This window comes from Toxotes jaculatrix, chromosome 8 (genome assembly GCF_017976425.1).
Source record: "Toxotes jaculatrix isolate fToxJac2 chromosome 8, fToxJac2.pri, whole genome shotgun sequence".
In the NCBI taxonomy this organism is placed as follows: Eukaryota; Metazoa; Chordata; class Actinopteri; family Toxotidae; genus Toxotes; species Toxotes jaculatrix.
Genome location: NC_054401.1, coordinates 6,022,171 through 6,047,419, shown reverse-complemented (window position 1 = coordinate 6,047,419; position 25,249 = coordinate 6,022,171). Strand labels below are relative to the sequence as shown.

General features: G+C 41.3%; 2 protein-coding genes across 4 annotated transcripts in view; both read right to left on the bottom strand.

The window, feature by feature from the left end:
* The window catches only part of LOC121186457 (B-cell receptor CD22-like), a 52,248-nt gene extending 27,292 nt beyond the window's left edge, over positions 1-24,956 (bottom strand). For 2 of the 3 annotated variants that reach the window (XM_041045203.1, XM_041045207.1), the window contains exon 1: positions 16,366-16,425. The gene's annotated coding sequence lies outside the window, so the exon portion shown is untranslated. Of the gene's footprint in view, positions 1-16,365; positions 16,426-24,920 lie in introns of those variants that run through there. The other variant, XM_041045205.1, reaches the window with a different exon arrangement.
* LOC121185534 lies at positions 14,582-24,966 on the bottom strand. Its single transcript, XM_041043750.1, has 11 exons — positions 24,921-24,966; positions 24,411-24,767; positions 23,967-24,278; positions 23,052-23,315; positions 22,574-22,744; positions 21,759-21,837; positions 21,120-21,216; positions 20,674-21,031; positions 15,859-16,212; positions 15,415-15,726; positions 14,582-14,880 (listed from the first exon to the last, which is right to left on the bottom strand). Exons 1-11 carry the CDS (start codon positions 24,964-24,966, stop codon positions 14,582-14,584), a joined length of 2,649 nt encoding a protein of 882 aa, XP_040899684.1.
* Positions 24,967-25,249: the final 283 nt, after the last annotated feature.

Sequence of the window (25,249 nt, the reverse complement as noted above, 5' to 3'; positions counted from 1 at the left end):
ATTGTGCTTTGTGGATGTATAATTGCAGGATGCACGAGCCAGATGGTGCCAGGCGGTGACGAAGGCTGCAGTAGGTTCCGAGGTTTCCTGTGCCACTGTAGAATTCAGCGTGGGACGCTGTGACCCAGAGGAGCTGAGTCCCACTGACTACAGTCACCTGAGTTCACAGTGAGACAGGTGAGAATGGTGTAGTCTGGTTCTGAGCTGTAAATTAAAAACTAAATATGGCTCAAGCTTCAGTGCCTCGGTCCTCCAGAGGACTCTCCAGCTCAGGAGACGGGCCTCAGTCATAATGAGGATCCGTCATTAAAAAAAAAAAAAAAAAAAAACACACACCTTGAAATACACAGTACAAGTTAGCTTGGTGATGCACACTTGTTAAAGGTAGACTGCCGCCATAACCCTGAGAGCCCAGGCTTAAACCTGAAGTTAGCCAGCTAATCACAGGTCCTGCCTTATGGTCCAGGCCTCAGGTCTGGATTCAGACTAATTGACTTTTCTCTTTGATTTAACAGAGAAACGGCTCCTCTGGTGAAGAAGGCAGGAGAAGGACAGAGATGCCGACTTGACCTCGTCCAGATTCACATGGAACTTAAACTAATCCAGAGAGGTCAGTGACACCTGTCGGTCTGCTGAAGTAGCTACTAGTTAGCTTCAAAATGAGAGCTTTCAGGTAGAGTTGGGAGGTATCCAAACTTTCACACCGTCAAACCTCCTCCACATTTTACCCCGGTATATGTTATTACTGCGACCTGGGTGTCCGTTAAAATCTGCCGGTATTTTCTAACCCCGCCGGTCAGAATGTCAGGTGAAAATATTCCTTACAAATACAGTTTGAATTTTTAGTCAAAGATATTACAAGTGTGGACGAGTCGGATGCATTAAATAAATGATGTTTAATATTTAAGCCTTATCTCCTATATAAGTGTTTTGCATTTTTTTTGAACTGACTAATGTGGAGGAGTAGGTGCTCAGTACAGAGAGAGTGTGTGAGTGAGAGAGTGAGATAAAATACCACACACACCCCCCATCATGAACTTCAGTCAGGACAAGACCAAACCTGAAAACATCAGGGGTTCAAGACTCGACTCACTCTAACTCTTTTTTTTCTTCTTTTTTTTTTCAGGTAGATCTACGAACTGTAAGTCTGCTTTTTCTTTAATATGTGGTTTGGATGTTCGCCGAACCGTCACTGCCGTCAGCCACCGTGCCTCTGCCTCTTGTATTTTTTATTTTGCTACTGTGCTTTGTTATTTTGACCCTCATGCCCTCTTTGTTATTTCCATCCTCATTCCGCATTTCTTATTTTCATCCTCATTCTCATGCCTCGTTTGTTATTTTCATCCTCATTCTCATGCCCCATTTATTTTCATCCTCATTCTCTCTTTCTCAGTTCTATCCTCTTGCCCCGTTTATTATTTTCATCCTTATGCCCTATTTGCAAGTTCTATTCTCATCCTCATGCCCCGTCTACTAGTTCCATCCTCATGCTACGTTTCTTATTTTCATCCTCATACCGTTTGTTATTTTCATCCTCATTCTCATGCCCCGTTTGTTATTTTCATCCTCATCCTCTCTTTCTTAGTTCTATCCTCTTGCCCCGTTTATTATTTTCATCCTCATGCCCTATTTGCTAGTTCCATCCTCATGCTCCGTTTGTTATTTTCATTCTCATCCTCATGCCCCGTTTGTTATTTTCATCCTCATCCTCTCTTTCTTAGTTCTATCCTCTTGCCCCGTTTATTATTTTCATCCTCATGCCCTATTTGCTAGTTCCATCCTCTCCCCCCGTTTTTTATTTTCATCCTCATCCTCATGCCCCGTTTGCTAGTTCCATCCTCTCTCCCCGTTTCTTATTTTCATCCTCATGCCGTTTGTTATTTTAATACTCATCATCTCTTTATTTCTATCCTCATGCTCCGTTTGTTATTTTCATCCTCTCTCCCCGTTTATTCTCATCCTCATGCCCCGTTTGCTAGTTCCATTCTCATGCCCTGTTTGTTATTTTCATCTTCATGCCCCGTTTGCTAGTTCCATCCTCATGCCCCGTTTTTTATTTTCTACAAACACATCTATATATCTGTAGCTATTTAAAACAGGGCTTTGTCTCTGCCTCTTGTAGTTTTTTAAAATTCTGCTGCTGTAATTTGTTGGTTGTTTCCAACCATCGCCCACACATTTCTCCATTTAACATGGCAGCCCGTTAGATCCTTATCCGTCCGTTGTCCATTTTGATGATTTTCCCGCCAATTTACATCTGATGAAGACATTTTAATTTCTCTAAGACATCTCCACTTGTCCGCTCGTTGTCATTTTACTTATTGTTCGTCCATTTTGATGAATTTCCTGCCAATTTACATCTGATGAAGACATTTTAATTTCTCCGTCCAAGACATCTCCACCTGTCCGCTCGTCGTTATTTTATTTATTGTTCGTCCATTTTGATGAATTTCCTGCCAATTTACATCTGATGAAGACATTTCTCCGTCCAAGATGTCTCCACCTTTACATCTGATGAAGACATTTCTCCGCCCAAGATGTCTCCACCTTTACAGCTGATGAAGACATTTCTCCGTCCCAGATGTCTCCACCTGTCTGCTTGTCGTCCAGTTTGATGATTTTCCTGCCAATGTACAAAGTTATGTGCTGTTGCTGTTGGTGATGGTTTTCTGTGGCCACCGTGTCATGAAGATATTTCAGTTTCTCCAACATGGCCACCTCCGCATCACTGTGTATTATGTTGGATGTCTCAGCTGGTCTGTCTCTATGTGGGTCTGTCTTTTGTGTCTGTCTCTATGTGAGTCTGTCTGACTCTGTGTGGGTCTTTAACGTGTGAAGAAGACGAAGGCCGAGCTGGACCGAGTCCTCCCTGATGAAGGCGACGCCACCCCCACCTCTGCACCATGTGATTGATCTCTGCGGATACTGACCAGTGTGTTCTGTCAAATACATCATCCTCTTCAGCCAAATCTGTCTGTGCTCTGTATTTATGCTAATTGATTTTCTTGTTTTGCAGACCCCCCAATACCAGACACGACAGTCAGAGACTTTAAGACCAGGTCGAAGGTTGTGAATGGCAGAGACTTTTGTTGTCTAACTAATGACATCACACTCAGGTGATCCTTAGCTTTGATTGTCTTGGTGTAGTTTTCAGCCAGTCTCTGATGGACGGGGGTGGCGTGTCATGTATGGGTGTTGTGACCCGTTGTGGAATATATCTTGTTGTGCTTTGTGGATGTATAATTGCAGGATGCACGAGCCAGATGGTGCCAGGCGGTGACGAAGGCTGCCGTAGGTTCCAAGGTTTCCTGTGCCACTGTAGAATTCAGCGTGGGACGCTGTGACCCAGAGGAGCTGAGTCCCACTGACTACAGTCACCTGAATTCACAGTGAGACAGGTGAGAATGGTGTAGTCTGGTTCTGAGCTGTAAATTAAAATCTAAACATGGTCCAGGCTTCAGTGCCTTTGCCCTCCAGAGGACTCTCCAGCTCAGGAGCCGGGCCTCAGTCATAATGAGGATCCGTCATTTAAAAAAAAAAAAAATAATAAAATAAACCCCTTGAAATACACAGTACAAGTTAGCTTGGTGATGCACACCTGTTAAAGGTGGACTGCCGCCATAACCCTGAGAGCCCAGGCTTAAACCTGAAGTTAGCTGGCTAACCACAGATCCTGCCTTGTGGTCCAGGCCTCAGGTCTGGATTCAGACTAACTGACTTTTCTCTTTGATTTAACAGAGAAACAGCTCCTCTGGTGAAGAAGGCAGGAGAAGGACAGAGATGCCGACTCGACCTCGTCCATATTCACGTGGAACTTAAACTAATCCAGAGAGGTCAGTGACACCTGTTGGTCTGCTGAAGTAGCTACTAAATATAGTATACCTTATTACTGCTCAACCCTACTGTCAGGTGTGTTAACCTGGTTAGCTCAGGGTAACGTGGTGGAGAAGGTACTCAGCAAAGAGAGAGTGTGTGAGGGAGAGAGTGAGATACCCCCACCTTTGCACCATGTGATTGATCTCTGCGGATACTGACCAGTGTATTCTGTCAACTACATCATCCACTTCAGCCAAATCTGTCTGTGCTCTGTATTTATGCTAATTGATTTTCTTGTTTTGCAGACCCCCCAATACCAGACACGAAAGTCAGAGGCTTTAAGACAACTTTTGTTGTCTACCTAATGACATCGTACTCAGGTGATTCTTAGCTTAGATTGCCTTGGTGTACTTTTCAGCCATTCTCTGATGGACAGGGGTGGCGTGTCATGTATGGGCGTTGTGGCCCGTTGTGGAATATATCTCATTGTGCTTTGTGGATGAATAGTTGCACGGTGCATGAGCCAGATGGTGCCAAGTGTTGACGAAGGCTGCCATAGGTTCTGAGGTTTCCTGTGCCACCGGAGAATTCAGCGTGGGACGCTGTGACCCAGAGGAGCTGAGTCTCAGAGATGTGTGAAGAAGACGAAGGCTGAGCTGGACCGAGTCCTACCTGATGAAGGCGACGCCACCCCCACCTCTGCAGCATGTGAGCGATCTCTGTGGATACTGACCAGTATGTACTGTCAGATACATCATCCACTTCAGCTAAATCTTTCTGTGATCTGTATTTATGCTAATTGATTTTCTTTTCCTGAGACAGATGTCCAACCTTAAGGAAGACTGGAAATTGGCCTGTGACCTGACCTGAGCTCACCAAACCCTGCACACTGCTCTGACGTCCAGATCTCACCTTTAAAAGTTCTGCTTTGCACATTAGTCAGAGTTTCTCAACAAGTCTGTATGCAGGGTTCTAGCTCAGGATCTTCCTAGACTGGGACGTATCAGCTGGTCTGTGTGTGTGTGTGGCAGAACTTTATTTCTGGTGTATCTACAAACGGCGAGTAATTTTTTTTCATTTTTTTTTAACTTTTGCATTCAGTGTTAAGGAAGAAAGAAAAACAGAAGAGGCCATATGCATCATCAGGATTTTGCTTTCCTGAACCTGATGAGTCCAGGACCCAGACTCTGACCCCACAGACTACTTCTAGTGTTTTGTCCTTTTTAATTAAACCTTAAATTCTCATTTCATCATCTGTCTCTAGGCCTAAAACACAAAACCTGCTGAGGTGAGTGTGATCTATGGTGAGTCTGAACTGCATTTTGGATGGTCAGATGACACACACACACACACACACTCACTGCTGGCAGATTGGAGGAGCCAATCTGCCAGCGTTTCTTTCTGAAATGATCTGATTCAGCTGTTTTGACATTGGCCAGGTGTGTGGAGGTGAAACAGGTGAGAGGTGTTTGGCCCAATGCAGCACCATTAGTGACTCCCTTTGTAGTGTCTGAAATGGTAGTTATGTTTTTAACCCTTCCCCCTCTCCCCTCTCCCCCCTCCCTCCCCCTCTCTGTGGCAGCTGGATTTTCCAGCGTGGTCACTGTGAACACTTGTTTACTCAGTTGGTTTCTGATGTTGTTGGACAACATGTCTCCAGGACTAGTCGTCTGAGAGACCGTGACCTTGCCTGTAGTCTGTGAACAGTTTGAAGTGATGTAGGAGATGATGCCAGAGATGTTGACGTGTCATGACAGAATCAGCAGCATTTGAAAATGTCTCCCCAGGATTATTATCAGGTTTCAATGAGCTCGGATTTCTGAAGACAACAGAGAATGAGGCCACACGAGTCGACTCACTTCATAAGAAGGCAAGGCTTTTCTCCTTCCCCTTCTTCTCTGTGTGTGACGAAGTCTGTGCTGTAATCAGTCATCGTTAGTTCTGCTGCTGGTTCTGTCTTAATCAGGAACTTTTATAGGACCAGAGGCTGGAAGTGTTTCCAGGCAGTGAAACAGGTTCCTAGACAAGTAAGGAGAAACTTAGCCCTGTGAGTTTATTCTGCAGAGCTTGTGTGCCTCAGTCACGCAGTTTCCAAAACCAGACAAGGATCCCTCTGGCTTTGTGAATCAGCTGATTGTGGTGTGCTGCTGTCAGGATCCTACTCTGAGTTCATGTTTCAAGGATAGATTTGGTGATGTAGAGCAAACTACAGGTGTTCCAGGTCTTTCTGATGCACAGATACCTGCAGAAGATGAAGGTAAAACACATTTGAGTAACGTTACTACTTTCAGACTTGTGATCATGAGTCTTGATGCATTTCAGGGGCAGATCAGGCTTCAAGCTGTTTGCTTTGTTGATTGTTTGTTGAATTTGGAAGCAGCTCCCTTTGCAGATGAGACAACAGCTGACAATGAAGGGTGATGTTTTATTTTGTTAAGAGCAGCAGGTTCAAGCAGAGAGTGAAATGTAGGGGAGGCTCCAGAATCAGGGGCAGAGGAGGAACTGTGAGTCAGCAGCCAGGTGATCTCTGGGCCAGTCACAGCAGGAAGTGGGTCTCAGTGTCAGATCATTAAGGCTGGAAGGTTTCAGATAGTGGCAGACACAAACACCTGTTAGCTGATGTTGGAGAGGTGTGTGTGGTGTTGATGTTGTCCCACCATTCAACATGCAGTTCAAATGGATCATGAATCCACTTTGAATCTTGACAGAAGTTTGAGTTTTACAGGTTTCTGCTACCACAGTTAAAACAACCTCCCTCTTTAACCGTGTCATTTACTGTGCAATGGACAGACTGGACCATCAGTCCATCAGCAGCTGATGAGCCTGTCAGTCCTCCAGCTCCTTAGATCACTTATTCATCCAACTTAATCCTGTTTTTCAGGATACTAAACTTGTTTTGTAGACCCCCCAACACCAGACACAACACTCAGGGACTCTAAGACCAGGTCAAAGTTTGTGAAGGGCAGAGACTTTTGTTGTCTAACTAATGACATCATACTCAGGTGATCTTGAGTTTAGATTGTCTTGGTGTAGTTTTCAGCCAGTCTCTGATGGACGGGGGTGGGGTGTCATGTGTGGACTACATCTCATTGTGCTTTGTGGATGAATAGTTGCAGGGTGCACGAGCCAGATGGTGCCAGACGTTGATGAAGGCTGTCGTAGGTTCCGAGGTTTCCTGTGCCACCGGAGAATTTAGCGTGGGACGCTGCGACCCAGAGGAGCTGAGTCCCAGAGACGTGTGAAGAAGATAAAGGCCAAGCTGGACCGAGTCCTCCCTGATGAAGGCGACACCACCCCCACCTCTGCACCATGTGATTGATCTCTGCAGATACTGGTGTGTTCTGTCAGATACATCATCCACTTCAGCTAAATCTGTCTGTGCTCTGTATTTATGCTAATTGATTTTCTTTTTCTGAGACAGATGTCCAACCTTAAGGAAGACTGGAACTTGGCCTGTGACCTGACCTGAGCTCACCAAACCGTGCACACTGCTCTGACGTCCAGACCTCACCTTTGAAAGTTCTGCTCTGCACATTAGTCAGAGTTTCTCAACAAGTCTGTATTCAGGGCTCCAGCTGAGGGTGTTCCTGGACTGCGACGTCTCAGCTGGTCTGTCTGTGGGTCTGTGTGTGTGTGTCTGTGTGTGTCTGTGTGTGTGTGTGTGTGTGTGTGTGAGTGTGTGTGTGGGGATCTACAAACGGTGAGTAACTTTTAATTTTTTTTTTACTTTTCAACTTTCTCTCCCTCTCTCCCTCTCTCTTCCTCTTTCCTTCCTTCTGTCCTTCCATGATCCATCCTTCCATGACATCACTGTCCATCTGGGACTGGTTTCAGACTGCTGTGGTTTTCAGCCCATGGGTAGTAGATTATGAATCTATGTAAAATCAGTTTTGGCTTCTGAGTATTTCCACGTTTTTTTTGTTGAATGAAACCTTTTGGCTCCATGAGTCGATCGTTGATCCTGCATCTGTTCTTCCGTCATCAGATGGAGGCATGTGGGCAGGTCTGATCCAGACTGATTGGGGATCCTCCAAACTGAGATCTGTGCTGCTGTTGAGATCATCACCATTCAAATTTTAAATAGACTTCCTGTTTACTGGGCTTCCTGGTTAATTTATCTAGATGTTGAACTCTGGCTTGTCTCTCTGCCAAGTTTCATTCCAAGGGGCGACTCGAGTACAGCCTTTGAGCTGAAGCTGGTCCAGCAACGTCCAGTTTTGCGTGTCATATTTCTTCTTCTTCCTCGTGTGCGTAGGGAGGCCTCCCAGCAGGGGACTTTTTTTCCGCCCCTGCAAAGCGTTACGTCTCTAGGGTACGGTACCGTCAACCACTTCTGACACTTGCCGTGCTATCAACCGACACAGGAATTCTTACTGGGTGGTGGGGGGGTTGACCTCAGACCTGTTTAATGATCGGTAGACCGTTCTGCGTTTTGGTTTTATGGATGGTTGAAGCCTGGCAGAAAGAGACAACTCAGATACCATAGATGAAGCTTGTGGAGACCCGTGTTGGGTGCCTTTGATTAATTTGCCCTTATTGGTGATGAGAGCGGCAGCAGCAGAGACTGTTAGATCCTTCTTTAAGTCCATTGTACCAGTTTGACACCATATTTTCCAGTTTGATTCTGAGGGATCAGTTACCAACTGTTGCTGTATTTTAAATACAAACTGTGGGCTGAATCCCAGAGAAGGTCTTCAGGTTGAAGTAGAGACAAAGGACAGACTTAGAGCTCTTGATGCACTGACAGTACCTGTATTAGACATATTGATATTAATAATCAGTGACCAAAACTGGTTCTGTGCTTTTATAACATTCCATGAAATTTATTTCTTTACAGAGTTGCTGTTTATCGTGTTTAATCTGATCACGTGTTCTAAACAGTGTTTTCTAAACTGACAAGTGGTCAGTGTCTGTTTCAGAGGCAGGAGGCAGCTGTACTGTTAAACCAGTGAAGGCTGACATATATATATATTTTTTTAAAGAAACATCATGTGTTAATCTGAGCTGTTACAACAATTTCAACAAGTCAAACCTAGAAACCGTGTGTAAGACAAAAGGAAAAACTTGTTCAGTCCTTGGACATAGTCTCTAAGACGGGGGGTGGGGGGTATTGTTAAGGGCTGAAGGAACAGACTGAGGAGGATGTTTCCGTGTACAGTCGGCTTCATTAGAATTAAATTAGCTGTAGGGGCTAATGTGACCACAGAAGGGACAGAAGACATGAACATGTGACCTCTCCACCTCATGAGACATGTTCTTCCTTCTCATTGCTGCCCCCTAGTGCTCTGGTGGAGGAACAGCATCAGAGAGCTGGATCAGGGTAAAGAAAAACAGAAGAGGCCCTCTGCATCATCAGGGTTTCACTTTCCTGAACCTGATGAGTTCAGTACTGAAGTCCAGTCCAGGACCCACAGACCACTTCTAGTGTTTGGTCCTTTTTAATTAAACCTTAAATTTTCATTTCATCATCTGTCTCTAGGCCTAAGACACAAAACCTGCTGAGGTGAGTGCGATCTATGGTGAGTCTGAACTGCATTTTGGATGGTCAGATGACACACACACACTGCTGGCAGATAGGAGGAGCCTGTGTCGTCTTTCTGAAATGATCTGATTCAGCTGTTTTGACATTGGCCAGGTGTGTGGAGGTGAGACAGGTGAGAGGTGTGGCCCAATGCAGCACCATTAGTGACTCCCTTTGTAGTGTCTGAAATGGTAGTTATGATTTTAACCCCTCCCCCTCTCTGTGGCAGCTGGATTTTCCAGCATGGTCACTGTGAACACTTGTTTACTCAGTTGGTTTCTGATGTTGTTGGACAACACGTCTCCAGGACTAGTCGTCTGAGAGACCGTGACCTTGCCTGTAGTCTGTGAACAGTTTAAAGTGATGTAGGAGACGATGCCAGAGACGTTAAGATGTCCTGACAGAATCAGCAGCATTTGAAAATGTCTCCCCAGGATTATTATCAGGTTTCAATGAGCTCGGATTTCTGAAGACAACAGAGAATGAGGCCACACGAGTCGACTCACTTCATAAGAAGGCAAGGCTTTTCTCCTTCCCCTTCTTCTCTGTGTGTGACGAAGTCTGTGCTGTAATCAGTCATCATTAGTTCTGCTGCTGGTTCTGTCTTAATCAGGAACTTTTATAGGACCAGAGGCTGGAAGTGTTTCCAGGCAGTGAAACAGGTTCCTAGACAAGTAAGGAGAAACTTAGCCCTGTGAGTTTATTCTGCAGAGCTTGTGTGCCTCAGTCACGCAGTTTCCAAAACCAGACAAGGATCCCTCTGGCTTTGTGAATCAGCTGATTGTGGTGTGCTGTTGTCAGGATCCTACTCTGAGTTCATGTTTCAAGGATAGATTTGGTGATGTAGAGCAAACTACAGGTGTTCCAGGTCTTTCTGATGCACAGATACCTGCAGAAGATGAAGGTAAAACACATTTGAGTAACGTTACCACTTTCAGACTTGTGATCATGAGTCTTGATGCATTTCAGGGGCAGATCAGGCTTCAAGCTGTTTGCTTTGTTGATTGTTGAATTTGGAAGCAGCTCCCTTTGCAGATGAGACAACAGCTGACGATGAAGGGTGATTGTTTTATTTTGTTAAGAGCAGCAGGTTCAAGCAGAGAGTGAAATGTAGGGGAGGCTCCAGAATCAGGGGCAAAGGAGGAACTGTGAGTCAGCAGCCAGGTGATCTCTGGGACAGTCACAGCAGGAAGTGGGTCTCAATGTCAGATCATCAGGGTTGGAAAGTTTCAGATAGTGGCAGACACAAACACCTGTTAGCTGATGTTGGAGAGGTGTGTGTGGTGTTGATGTTGTCCCACCATTCAACATGCAGTTCAGATGGACCATGAATCCACTTTGAATCTTGACAGAAGTTTGAGTTTTACAGGTTTCTGCTGCCACAGTTAAAACAACCTCCCTCTTTAACCGTGTCATTTACTGTGCAATGGACACACTGGACCATCAGTCCATCAGCAGCTGATGAGCCTGTCAGTCCTCCAGCTCCTTAGATCACTTATTCATCCAACTTAATCCTGTTTTTCAGGATACTAAACTTGTTTTGTAGACCCCCCAACACCAGACACAACACTCAGGGACTCTAAGACCAGGTCAAAGTTTGTGAAGGACAGAGACTTTTGTTGTCTAACTAATGACATCATACTCAGGTGATCTTGAGCTTAGATTGTCTTGGTGTAGTTTTCAGCCAGTCTCTGATGGACAGGAGTGGGGTGTCATGTGTGGACTACATCTCATTGTGCTTTGTGGGTGAATAGTTGCAGGGTGCACGAGCCAGATGGTGCCAGGCGTTGATGAAGGCTGTCGTAGGTTCCGAGGTTTCCTGTGCCACCGGAGAATTTAGCGTGGGATGCTGTGACCCAGAGGAGCTGAGTCCCAGAGACGTGTGAAGAAGACGAAGGCCGAGCTGGACCGAGTCCTCCCTGATGAAGGCGACGCCACCCCCACCTCTGCACCATGTGATCGATCTCTGCGGATACTGGTGTGTTCTGTCAGATACATCATCCATTTCAGCTAAATCTGTCTGTGCTCTGTATTTATGCTAATTGATTTTCTTTTTCTGAGACAGATGTCCAACCTTAAGGAAGACTGGAACTTGGCCTGTGACCTGACCTGAGCTCACCAAACCCTGCACACTGCTCTGATATCCAGACCTCACCTTTGAAAGGACTTTTGAAATATGCACCACTGGAACAGGACATCTGTCTGAGGACAGCACAAACAAACTGGGACAATAAGATTTTAGATTTATTGTAGATTTATTGTATATATTGTAGCTGTATGTGATGCTGTGGGTATGCAGGCCACAGATTGTGGTCTCAAATCAGTTGTCATATGATGATGTTGTAGATGACTTTGCTGCAAGAAAGACCAGGAGAGTAAAGCTGTAGCAGGTTATGTGAGATTGAGGAGGTGGTGGTGTAGTTTTTAAATAGTTTACGCTAAGGCAATACCAAAAAAAAACAACACTAGAGGTCTTTGTAAGATCACCTTTTTATATTTTTTATTTTAATTTAAATCCTTGTAATTTTTGTGCACACTGGTTTCTTTAATATCTTATATTTGTGCAGTGCCTTATTTATATTGTATTTACAAGTTAATTTATATCACTCGTTTACACTTTTCTAGGCCCTAAGTATTTTGAATGTGCAATGTGTGACTGCTGCAAGAAAGACCAGGAGAGTAAAGCTGTAGCCAATTATGTGAGATTGAGGAGGTGGTGTAGTTTTTAAATAGTTTAAGCTAAGGCAGTACCAAAAAACACCCCTAGAGGTCTTTGTAAGATCACTTTTTTATATTTATTTAAATTCTTTTAATTTGTGTGCACACTGGTCTTAATATCATATATACATATTTTTTGCAGTTCCTTATTTATATTCTATTTACAAGTTCATTTTTTTTTTACATCTAAGTTGAAGAAGGAAAGTACTGAGGAATAAACTGAGGACAAAAAGAACAAAAGACAGATCCTCAAAACAAAAACTTTCTTCAGCCTCCTTTTTTTCCTCCTTTTCTTAACTATCTGTCCAGCTGTACAAAGTTGGAAATGTACTGCGAGGGCAGAATAAACACACTGATAGTTTAAAGGTGTCAAAATCTACAAAAGATAACATGTCACTTCTTGCAATAGAGTTTTATCCTTTATTTCAAGCTTTTTAAACATAATTAATCCAAAGGCCAGTAACTCAACAACACATAACATCAAATTATCCCTGACTAAAGTTTTCATATTAATTTTGCCATATTGAAATTATAACTTACATTTTCCAGAAATGACAGGATGATAATATCACTGTGATGTGGTGCTATCAGTTTACATTAACAGCTGTTTAATTGCCAGTCTAAGAAAATTATTTCAAGTTCAACATCAAACTTCATTCCTTTACTCTCTAAGAGCTGTCTCCAGTGGTGGGAGGCATCCAGTCTGCTCTCAGTCCAACATGAGAGGATGAAGACGAATTGTATAAAGGAAAGAAGTTTGATGCTGAACATTTCTACAAGGCTGGTAAGAAAACAGCTGTTAATACTAACACTCACAAAGACTGACCAATATCACCTTTAAAACACCTTCTGTATTTCTGCAGTATTTTAATGCTACAGTGTTTCAGTAATCAAACATAAATCTGAAACAGTCCACTCATCACAATGAATACTGAAGTACTGTTTACTACACCAGCATATTGAAAGCAGGATAGTATTTCCTGTGTTATTTTCTTAAGTGACAGATTAGACCTTAAACTCAAGAAAAACTTGTGCTGGATGTTGATCCAGCGCCCTCTGGTGTATTATAGGTGGCAGTACACGAGTAAAGTAAAATTTGTGAAGTTGAGACTCATTTTCGGGTTTGGCCAATGACGTCATACTCTGAAGACTCGTCTCTACGACCCAATGACATGTAAGTCATGTCCTCTTCATTTGGCTTCACATTCCTTTGTGCTTTCCTATGATGACACACAAGAAAAAAGACATGTATAATATAGTTTGTTTTAAAAACATCAGCAGAGCTTTCAAATTAAAACGTCCTATGTGATCACATACCAAAGGAATGCTATGTAGATTATACAGAAGACATTCACACTGAGAGATACACCAGCCACAGCCCAGGGAAGGACTCCATCTGCCATGACAAACAACATGGTTTCTTTATTATCTACAAATCCCTATTTACAATAAGAAATCATAGGTTTTTATATTCATTTACTGAGACAAGCATTGATATGCTTTAAAGAACAAGACCTTTTGTTACATACCTTGGTCTATTTTACTGAGGTTTTAAAACCCTGACCTGTTTTCTTTGAAATTTTTTTCAGGTTTTGATTAGCTAAAGTTTTATGTTTTTTACCTTGTGCAGTTTAATGCTTACATTTTTACCATTTAACATTATTCACTCGAATTGAACTGCATACTTTGAACTTTCTACAAAAACTGGGAGGGGGGGGTGTTTCAAAACTTCTGGCTGGTTGTGTGAGTCATGAATGCTCTATATAGTGTATAAATATTGAAAAGAAAAAGGAGAAAATCAAGATTTTTTTCAAGTTCACTAGTATTCAGCTACTGTCTCCAAGCTAAACCTGAACATTTACAAGATAAACACAAAAGACACACCTTGACTTCCTATGCATATTTGTATCTCACCGCTTTTGAAACAAAAACGTTGACTGGCAGTTCCCAGAGAGTTGGAGCTGTGGCAGACCAAGGTGGAAAGATCTCTCCACTGTGACTTATTCACAGTGATGATGCTCCTCAGATCTGTGCCATTTAGAGACTCATTGCTGACTGCAAACTTGTCAGAGTGACTGACAGGTAGCCCATCCAAATACCAGTGTAAAATGGGAGGAGGGTTTCCCACTGTCTCACAGGAACATTTGGCCTGGTTTGCAGTTTTAGTGCAAGACAGGAGCAGGATCTGTGGAGGAACTGTAATAAAGAGAGGACAGACAAGCTGAGAGCCAGGTGGAGACACTTTAAATCAAATTTGAAAAAATGAATAGCAGCATGTACTGACTTAACAAAATAATTAAACATTGAGAACAAAGACATTTCATGATGGAAAGTAAAATGCTGTTTCATCCCAACCCTTAGTTAGTTTTACCAGTGGTTCACTAGTAACATATTTATTTTTCTAACTTTTATCTAAGCGTCATTGAGACTGATGAATCAAATGTTTTCAATAATCACATACGCAGAACGAATTAACAAATTTATCAAAAACTTAATGAAGCATAAAATAGATTAAATTAATTGGCTTCATGTAACAAAAGTCTGAATCATGTGATACTCACATCGAACATCTATTTGACTGATGTTGGATCGTCCAGTTCCAGGATCATTTTCAGCCGTGCAGAAAAAAGGACCAGTAAGTTTAGAAGCTTTAATATTTAAAGTCTGTCCAGTCCCGATGAAAGTCTCCTGTCCTCCATCAGCTCTGTACCAGGTGTAGTTCCTTACTACTGGGTTGGCAGAACTATTACATGTCAGAGTCACATTGTTGTTCTCTGGTACTGGACCAGAGGGACTGACAAACACTTTGGTGTCTTTGGGTGAATCTGAAAAATGAGGAATTAATTATTTTTATTGTTTATACGTGTAACAGGGAAAGATGGTTCACAATCTAGTTTTGGTTCAGATGCAAATTTGCAGGGAGGATGCTGTTTCTTCTAGAGAAAGATTTTACATTCAAACTAGAACTGCAACTAAAATTTATTTTCATTATCAAATCGTGTTTATTATTTTAAATTATTAATCATTAACTATAAAATGTTAGAAAACTGTAAAAAATTTGGTTAAATTTCTGTCTTAAAATAACACGTTTTGTCAGAACAATAGTAAAAAAAACCAGATGTTACATAAAAATATACAATTTACAACGGTTTAAAAAAAAGAAATACAGAAAATCCTCATATTGAAAGAATTTTTTTTTCAAATGTATTTTCTTTAACAAAAAAAAGACATTCATCACACACATCACATTATTTGACTAAATGTTTCAGATCTAATGCAAACAAGGTCATGAAAACTGGGAGACAAGCAGTCAATTAAATTATAGTGCAAGAATTTTAGTCGAGGACAAATGAACTCACATGAAACAGCAGCTGTTAAACTTGTGCTAACAGATGCCACAGGGCTGCCATCTTGTTTGCTGTAGGTGGCAGTACAGGAGATGGTCTTTCCATGATGGAGGTGAGAAACAGTGAATGTCAGAACAGAGATCTTGACTTTAGTTTTGTCCTGATTCTCCTGCAGTGTCTCCTGACTGTCACCCAGGTTGGGGGTCCATGTGAGAGTTGGAGGATGAGACAGACAGGGAGCTGGAGCAGAGCAGTTCAAACTCACTGAGGTTCCCTCCTTCACCTCCAGTGTGGACGGAGTCAGAGTCGGTGAGGGAGGATCAGCTGGTAGGACAGTACATTTGAACCAGTCACAATTAAAACAATCATTACTTTAAGATGGATTATTTTATCTGCTATACTCAGTAAATCCACAACTGGATGAAAATAGACAATAGATTTGATATCAGAACTTACCTTTGAACAATATATTCACTGCTGGGAAGTCCTTGTCATAATTATATTTGAGTTCATTGTCACACTCCAGTCTGAAATAATATGTGTTGCTGGTATCAAGAACAGTGTTGAGGGTTGTGGTACAATCTTTTTCTTTCAGGTTTCCCCTCAGTTCTCCATTTATTCCAGGTTTTTCAGCACTATCAAACACAATTTTGTCATCACCTTTACGTTTCCATATTGCTTTACATGTGTCATCTAAGTTATTGTCAAATTTGGTCTGTATGTCAAAGGAGCAGGGGATGGTCACACAGGATCCACTCAGAGCCTCAACAGTCTGCGGCATAATGACCTTAAACTGTTCACACAGGGAACCTGAAACACAAAACATTGAAAGGGAAACTTATTTTACAGCAGCAGTGTAGCTGTAATTTTTTATTTTGTAGGATCCTCATCTTGTCATTACAAACTCAGACATTCTTTACTCTAAGAAGTTTTCAAACCAGATGTGAATGCACTTGAACTCACCTTTCAGCAGACAACCAATGAGAAGCAAAGTCAGAGCTCCAGCCATCTTAGTTTGTCAGGAGAACGTCCAGTTTAAAGGAGTCTGGAGATCACAGATGACAAGTGTTTACATGTTTGGGACATTTCTTCCCTTTACTCTGATCACATGTGACATTTTAAGCTGATTAATTAAACATAAAAAATTATATTTTTTATCAAGATAGAATCCCAGTCTTTCTTTTCAGACGATAATATGCTCTTAGCAGCAGTGCGATACAGCACAGATGTTCACTCACTGTTTCATTATTGCTTTTAAAATGACTAGTATGTAAACATGGATGCATCAGTTAAACTAATCATTGCGGCTTTAAAGATCTTACAAACTCCTTTATTCGCTATGAATTTAATAAAAGGCCAGTACTGCTACATAACCTCACTGTAGACATAAATATTGCTCAGCTGAAAAATTGTTTCATGAATATTGTGAAAGAAACATTCTTGACATCCAAAGAAACACAATTTACACTTTACACTTTAACTGAACTAGATTCCAAACATGAAATGTGAGTAAAGAAGAAATGTGCCTTTGAAATCTACACTTTTTGCTCTTCTAATAAACTAAAGCCACAATAGCCAAACAGTAACAGTCTGACAGCTTGAAGTTGTCAATAGTTGGAGTTTTTTTCTTTTTTTTTTGAGATTATTAATCCAAAGCCCAGTGAATCAACAACATCATATAACATCAAATTATCCCTGACTAAAGTTTTTCATTTATGTCATATTGAAATTATGACTTACATTTTCATGAGGTCTGTGCAGAGACGTCAAGTTCATCAGAAGTGAGGATACATTTTAAAAAGCAGTCACTTAAAAATGAGGAACTCACAAAAGTGCCAGTGAGCATGAGAATGACTTATACTTATCACCAGAAATGACACAATGCAGCATGTAAACAACTGATAATACCACTGTGATGTTTTCATTATTTTCACAAGTGCCTGATAATTAACCAGAGTTCTAATTCACTTTACAAAGGTCAGTTGTTGTGCAATTAGTAATCCCACAGTTTTGAATAGCGTCTAATCTTTTGCAGCTTTATGGTTGCTTGAAAAATATTTTGGCCTGTAAATTTATTTAGTTTATCAGCCACCGGCAGATAAAAGAGTATTAAAATAGAATTACAAATAAATAAATAAACATTTGAAAAGATGTGTGAGAGACATGGATCAGGACTGGAAGGGGGCCCACAGGGACTGCTTATGTACGGGGCACAGAATTTTGTGCTACGCCCCTGAGTATGTTAGAGCAAATCCTCTTTTTTTGATGCTGAAAGGCTTCAAGCTCCTTCAGGTTTGTCAAAGTTCGAAAGAGACATTCGTCATTTCTTGTTAATACAAGCACAGCCCATTGTTCTGTAAGATCACATTAGAGAGTAAGAACAGTGATAGTATTCTTCAGAATTTGAAAAAAAAAATAGTCCCTGTGTCTCTCAAGATTTTAATAGGGACCCTCACATCACTTCCTACCAATGACACAGACCCATCCCGAATAAAAGGAGCATAAGTTGCCAACACATCCTCCTTACAAGTGTGAGGGGTAACCACCCCAGAATGACAGCACTCTCCAACTGGCCGCTGCAAACGCAGCAGGTTTAACAACATTTAGCCCTCAGCACAGGACAGTCTACCTTCCAATGTCCCTTCTCATGTGATCCTTCTCATGACAATAGTTAAAGTCAGTTTTCAATTGCCCAACTTTTCCTAAACGCTGCACCGAAACAGAATCAACACTATTCCTTAGCCAACCAAACGCACCATGATGCGCTGAGCGCGCCTTTGGAGGGTTAGGGCTCTTATGGAGCAACACAAATTCCTCCGCTAACATCGCAGCCTTAGCAGCAGTAGTAACTTTTTGTTCTGTAATTTAGATTGTGATACGTTCCGGAAGACAACTTTTAAATTGTTCCAACACCATCAGATCACAAAAAGTAGTGACATTATGCGCACCCAGCCACCGGTTAAAATGGGTTGACAACTCCCTGACAAACTCCATGTACGTTTGACCATCTTTCTTTTCCCATGACCTAAAACGCTGGCAATGTATCTCTGGAACAAGCTCGTATGCTTTAAGCACAGCAGCTTTTATATTACTGTAGCTAGAGCTCTCCTCAGGGCTTGAAGCTGAATACGTTTCTTGCGCTTTCCCTGTGAACACACACACTGGAGCATAAGAGCGTAGTCCGCATCAGGCCAATTCCTAGCCTTGGCTACACGTTCAAACAACAGGAAAAACGTGCCTGGATCTTTTTTTTAAATCTCGGCAACAAACGCAAATTATTAATATCGAAGCGACACTCAGTGGAAGTGTGCGCCTGCCCGGCCAGATCTTCACCAGGCAACAAGTCGTCTCTAACCATGGACAACGGACATGCCTCTAAATCTAATTTCGCTTTTTCAGACTGCTGGTAGATCCTTTCAACCTTATACCCTGGGTGCACCCAGCCCAGGTGTCTCAAATTTGGCTGGCACCCAGCACAACTTTCCATTACTTACGAATATAACGTGATAAGGCAGGGGCCGTCACATACTGCCGTGGACAAGAAGGATTATCTTACTAGATGAGCTGCTGCATGAATATGTCTGTAAAGTCCACCACATTACCACCACCTAATCCCCTCTACACACCTTCAGCTCCCTTCAGTCTCACACAGGAAATTTGTTGAACCTCATTTAACCCTTGTATGGTGTTCGGGTCTGTGGGAACACATACCAGAACACATTTTCAATGGCCACACACTGTACATCCCCCCCATACGCATTTATATTACATACAGGATGTTCGGGTCCACTGGACCTGGGGCTAATCAAAGTGTGGAAATTGTAGGTCCTGTGTACCTTCACTCTGTCCTCCTCCTGTCTAGGCCAGCTGTTAGTGTGTGTATGAGTCTTGTGTGTCTGCAAGACACACAGGACAGTGTGGGACAAGTGGGTGCACTACCTCCCCACCTAATGCTCACCATTGATGAGCAGCTATTTAATGGTATATACTGCCCTTTAGGCATTATATACCATCTAAACCTGCACAATATGGGCTGCCTGTGATGCTACTTCCTCATATGCTTGAAACTTACAAGTCATGTCATGTCATCATCTGCCGCTTATCTGGGTCCAGGCCCAGGTTGCGGGGGTGACTGCCTCCCAGTCCACAATACACCAAGGCCCATGGGCAGAACTGCCTTCCATGGGCCCACCACCCGTGGGAGGTGCCGTAGGACTTACAAATGAAACCTTTCATTTGTAAATCTATTGAATTTATCCCACTCATATCTTGATTGTAATTGATTGATTCTTTTTTTTTTATTACATTTTATTAAAAAAACAAGTAGCACTTTAATTCATAAATGTGATCTAACAAAGGTAAAGGACAAATATTGACCATATATGCTGTTTATATTGCTTGTAATTGAGATGAAGTAAACATCTGTTGAGTATTTAAAATTGTTTGATTGTGTTGAATTAAAAACCCAAAAATGCAGCGGGTCCACCAGACCCACGAACACTGGCTGAGTAACAAAATTATGAACACCACACAAGGTTAAAGCAGTCGGCCTGAAAAACAGTACATGTCTAAAACACAGTGGCGAGAGTAAGATGCATTAACATAAAATGAATTCAAAATTAGAGCTTGATGGAAATGTTCAGACCTATTTCACAGCACATATTGTGACTTGTTACAGCAAGAAAAAGAGACGTGAAACAAATTTCATTAACAGTGGCTGAATTAGATCAACTGTCCTGTGTTATCAAATACATTTCTTGCAATGACAGACCAAAATGCCTTCTGTGAAAAGGTCTTGAAAGAATAAATGCAACTTTAGTCATAAAACAAAACTTTATCAAGAAAAAAACCCTGCACATACTTTATATCAGCCTGTTTCTTTCTCCCTTTATGTATTTCAGTTCAGTTTATGCAAAAAGCAAATGTGAAAGCAATCCACTAAACACAATACAGTCTGCCATGCTGCAGAATAAATGTGAAACAGCAGGGCTGCTCTTAAGTTACATTTGACCAACATAAGCATATAAGTAAAAATTAAAAGTGAGTGCACAACATTTTATATTGTTTTATATTAACACAGTAGAAACGATGAAATCTTAAGATCTTATCAAATTCAGTTAAGATCTTAACGCACGACTTGAAAAACAAATGTGTCTAATTTTTATGTAAATTTTCACGTTGCAGTTTGATTAAAAGCCTCAACCACCAACAAAACAGTGATCTATTTGTGTAAAGCGCCCTTGCCTTTAAATTCAACCTGAGCATATTCACATCGCATATCCCTCTTCATATTTCTAGGCTGCACTTCACCAGATATGTTTCCCATCGTCAGTGCATCGCTCATGCTTCCCACCATGCACCTCTCCTCCTCCAGACAGGAGCTACCGGGTGGATCCATGTCCACAGATTCTTCTTGCTGCTTCATCTTGCTTTTCTTCTTCCAGTTCACATTGGAGTAAACCGTATGTGTCCCTTCCTCATTCTTCTTCCCTGAAAATTTTCTGGCTCCTTCTGCATTGCTTGGTAAATTGGTGCTAATTGGCTCAGACGTAGTTGCAGGGTGGGGGACGTGTGCCTGTCTCAGCCTATCGGTGTTGACATAAATGCCCTCTTCTGTTGTGTTGGGTGCCTACAATTAACGAGACAATGTCAGTGGTGCAGATATTCTGCTAATCTCTGTTTGAATCAGAAAAGTACCTGGCTCTAAGTCAAAGTACCTCATTTCCCTCGCTTCTTGCGAGAAATTGTCTCATAGCAACGCTGGTGTCACCTGTGCACCGACTCCTATGAAGTTTAAGGCGAGTCCTCTGAGCCCTGATAAAGACAGAAGAACATTCAACACACGTTATATGAGACTCATCCTTGTTTTTCCCAACTTCATTTTTGTTACCAAAAACAAAATATCATAGGAATGGATTAGACTTTTGTTTTAACTTTCATACTAACCACCGCTATAAAGGTGGGTCATATTAGTCTGGCAATCAACATTTTAATGTGTGTTTTTGAAAGGAAACAAAAGAAGTGACAGAACTTAAAGAGGCTGAGTTATGTTGGCTTAAATTGAATATGGTCTGGTAACAAAAAAAAAAAAAAAAAAAAAAAACTCAAAACATCTGATATGTTTGCAGAAAATAACCTTGAAAATCAAACAAACATTAAAAACTAACAAATTTCAGCTGCAGAGAGGGGTGACAGTCAAATGTTGAAACTAACCAACAGGGAGATGATAGACAAGTTGTTGATGATGAATAGTGCTGATTGACATGAAACCTGATATTAGCCATCAGTATTGGAGAGTCACTCATTACAAAGACAAAGTTATTTTACAGTAAAGGTGTCTCAAGCTGTTACCCTACCTGATTACAAACAGCAGAGCACATACTAGTACTAGTAGAGCGACAACTGTGGTGATGAAGACTGACAACATCACTTGACCTGAAACACACGAGGACAATGGAAGATTAAGATGAAGACAGACAGACAGAGGTAATTGTCCTGGTAGAAGTGTGGACATACTGTGTAAAGTATTCATCTTGGTAAGTTGTTACCTCAGATCATATTAAACACACTGCAAAGTAACTAAGTCTTCTATTACTACTTCCTCATTCACTGCATGTCAAAAGAACATCTCCATTTTCCAGCTGTTTTTAAATTCACATGATTTAATGTCTCAGTGATTCTGATAGTAAATCAAAGAAAACATTAACAATTGGAGATCAATTGAATCAGAATCACTGAACGCACTCATGATGTTCTTTCTACAATGGAAATCAAACATTTGCTCAGAAATTTTTTCCCAAAACTTTTGCAGAAGTGGTTGATTTGTTTTCACCTTCTGTCCAGTTCATCTCAAAACAGCTCCATGTGGTTTATGCTTGGAGACTGTTCTTATATTATTTGAAGCCACTGTCTGGTTAAGTTCCTATAGTGTTTTGGCTTCCAATCTTGCTGTAGGATGAACTCCTCACCAACAAGTCTGTCCCCAAGCTAAACCTGAACATTTACAAGCTAAACACAAAAGACACACCTTGACTTCCTGTACAGGTTTGTTGCTCAAGGGTTTTGAAATAAAAGCGCTGACTGGCAGTTCCCAGAGGGTTGGAGCTGTGGCAGACCAAGGTGGAAAGATCTCTCCACTGTGGCTGATTCACAGTGATGATGCTCCTCAGACCTGTGCCATTTAGAGACTCATTGCTGACTGCAAACTTGTCAGAGTGACTGACAGGTAGCCCATCCAAATACCAGTGTAAAATGGGAGAAGGGTTTCCCACTGTCTCACAGGAACAGTTGACCTGGTTTGCAGTTTTAGTGCAGTCAGATGAGAGCAGGATCTGTGGAGGAACTGTAATAAAGAGAGGACAGACAAGCTGAGAGCCAGGTGGAAACACTTTAAATCAAGTTTGAAAAAAATTAATAGTAGCATGTACTGATTTAACAAAATAATTAAAAGTTGAGAACAAAGACATTTCATGATGGAAAGAAAAATGCTGTTTCCTCCCAACCCTTAGTTAGTTAGTTAGTTAGTTATTTAAGATTTTAAGTTTCATCCAAGTTTGTCAAAAACTTAATGAAGCATAAAATAGATGAACTGATATAAATACAAATTAATAAACTTTACATAACAAGAACTTGAATTTAGTGAAACTGACATCGAACATCTATTTGACTGATGTTGGATCGTTCGGCTCCAAGATCATTTTCAGCCGTGCAGAAAAAAGGACCAGTGAGTTTAGAAGCTTTAATATTTAAAGTCTGTCCAGTCCAGATGAAAGTCTCCTGTCCTCCATCAGCTCTGTACCAGGTGTAGTTCCTTACGACTGGGTTGGCAGAACTATTGCATGTCAGAGTCACATTGTTGTTCTCTGGTACTGGACCACAGGGACTGACAAACACTTTGGTGTCTTTGGGTGAATCTGAAAAATGAGGAATTAATTGTTTGTATTATTTATAGCTGTGACAGTCTATTGTAGGTTCTGATATCTGTAATGAAATGAACCAGAATATGTTAGATATTAATTCATAAAGTGAACACAGCTCTGCCTTCTGCAACCTGAGAACAGTCCAGTGTAGGCTATATACATCCTTAACATTTAATACATTTGTGCTGATAAAGCAAATCATTTTCAAGCTCTGTGTTCCCAACATGGCATTAATATGTTTACGAACCTGGCAGTAAACAAAAACAGGTGGCTTCAGTAGTGCATCAGTCTGAAGTGGACAATCGTTCGTAATCTAGTTTTGATTCAGATGTTCGTTTTCATGGAGACTGCTGTTTCAAATAGTGACAGATCTGACATTTAATCTAAAGCTGAAATGAACAGTTATTTTCATTATCGAGCAAAGTGTTGATTATTTTAACTTATTCATTTGTATGTCATTAAATGTATAAGTTAATCTACATATAAATTGTTCAGTTTTAGAAAGAGAATTGACCAACACAATTTGTAATAGGTTAAGTTCCTGTCTTAAAATAACCTGTTTTATTAGAGCAGCATCCGAAATCCAGATATCAGGGATCAATTCAATTATAATGTAGAATTTTAGCAGAGGACAAATGAACTCACATGAAATATCAGCTGTTAAACTTGTGCTAACAGATGCCACAGTGCTGCCATCTTGTTTGCTGTAGGTGACAGTACAGGAGATGGTCTTTCCATGATGGAGGTGAGAAACAGTGAAGGTCAGAACAGAGATCTTGACTTTAGTTTTGTTCTGATTCTCCTGCAGTGTCTCCCGACTGTCACCCAGGTTGGGGGTCCATGTCAGAGTTGGAGGATGAGACAAACAGGGAGCTGGAGCAGAGCAGTTCAAACTCACTGAGGTTCCCTCCTTCACCTCCAGTGTGGACGGAGTCAGAGTCGGTGAGGGAGGATCAGCTGGTAGGACAGTACATTTGAACCAGTCACTAATTAAACAATCATTACTTTAAGATGGATTATTTTATCTGTAATACTCAGTAAATCCACTGCTGGGTGAAAATAGACAATAGATTTGATATCAGAACTTACCTTTGAACAATACATTCACCACCTCGAAGTCCTTGTTAAAACTATATTTGAGTGCATTGTTACACTCCAGTCTGAAGTAATATGTGTTGCTGGTATCAAGAACAGTGTTATTGAGGGTTGTGGTGCAATCTTTTTCTGTCAGGTTTCCCCTCAGTTCTCCATTTGTTCCAGGTTTTTCAGCACTATCAAACACAATTTTGTCATCACTTTTACGTTTCCATATTGCTTTACATGTGTAATCTAAGTTATTGTCAAATTTGGTCTCTATGTCAAAGGAGCAGGGGATGGTCACACAGGATCCACTCAGAGCCTCAACAGTCTGCGGCATAATGACCTTAAACTGTTCACACAGGGAACCTGAAACACAAAACATTGAAAGGGAAACTTATTTTACAGCAGCAGTGTAGCTGTAATTTTTTATTTTGTAGGATCCTCATCTTGTCATTACAAACTCAGACATTCTTTACTCTAAGAAGTTTTCAAACCAGATGTGAATGCACTTGAACTCACCTTTCAGCAGACAACCAATGAGAAGGAAAGTCAGAGCTCCAGCCATCTTAGTTTGTCAGGAGAATGTAAAGTTTAAAGGAGTCTGGAGATCACAGATGACAAGTGTTTACATGTTTGGGACATTTTTTCCCTTTACTCTGATCACATGTGACATTTTAAGCTGATTAATTAAACATGAAAAATGATATTTTTATTAAGACAGAATCCCAGTCTTTCTTTTCAGACGATTATATGCGATTATAACAGCAGAGTGATACAGCACACTCACTGTTCACTCACTGTTTCATTATTGCTTTTAAAATGACTAGTATGTAAACATGGATGCATCA

Coding starts and splice junctions, on each gene's coding strand:
- LOC121185534 (XM_041043750.1), bottom strand. CDS start 24,966: ATGGCTGGAGCTCTGACTTTCCTTCTCATTGGTTGTCTGCTGAAAG. Junction 24,279..24,410: donor GGTGAATGTATTGTTCAAAG/GTAAGTTCTGAT, acceptor CTGTCCTACCAG/CTGATCCTCCCTCACCGACT. Junction 15,727..15,858: donor AGTGAATATATTGTTCAAAG/GTAAGTTCTGAT, acceptor CTGTCCTACCAG/CTGATCCTCCCTCACCGACT.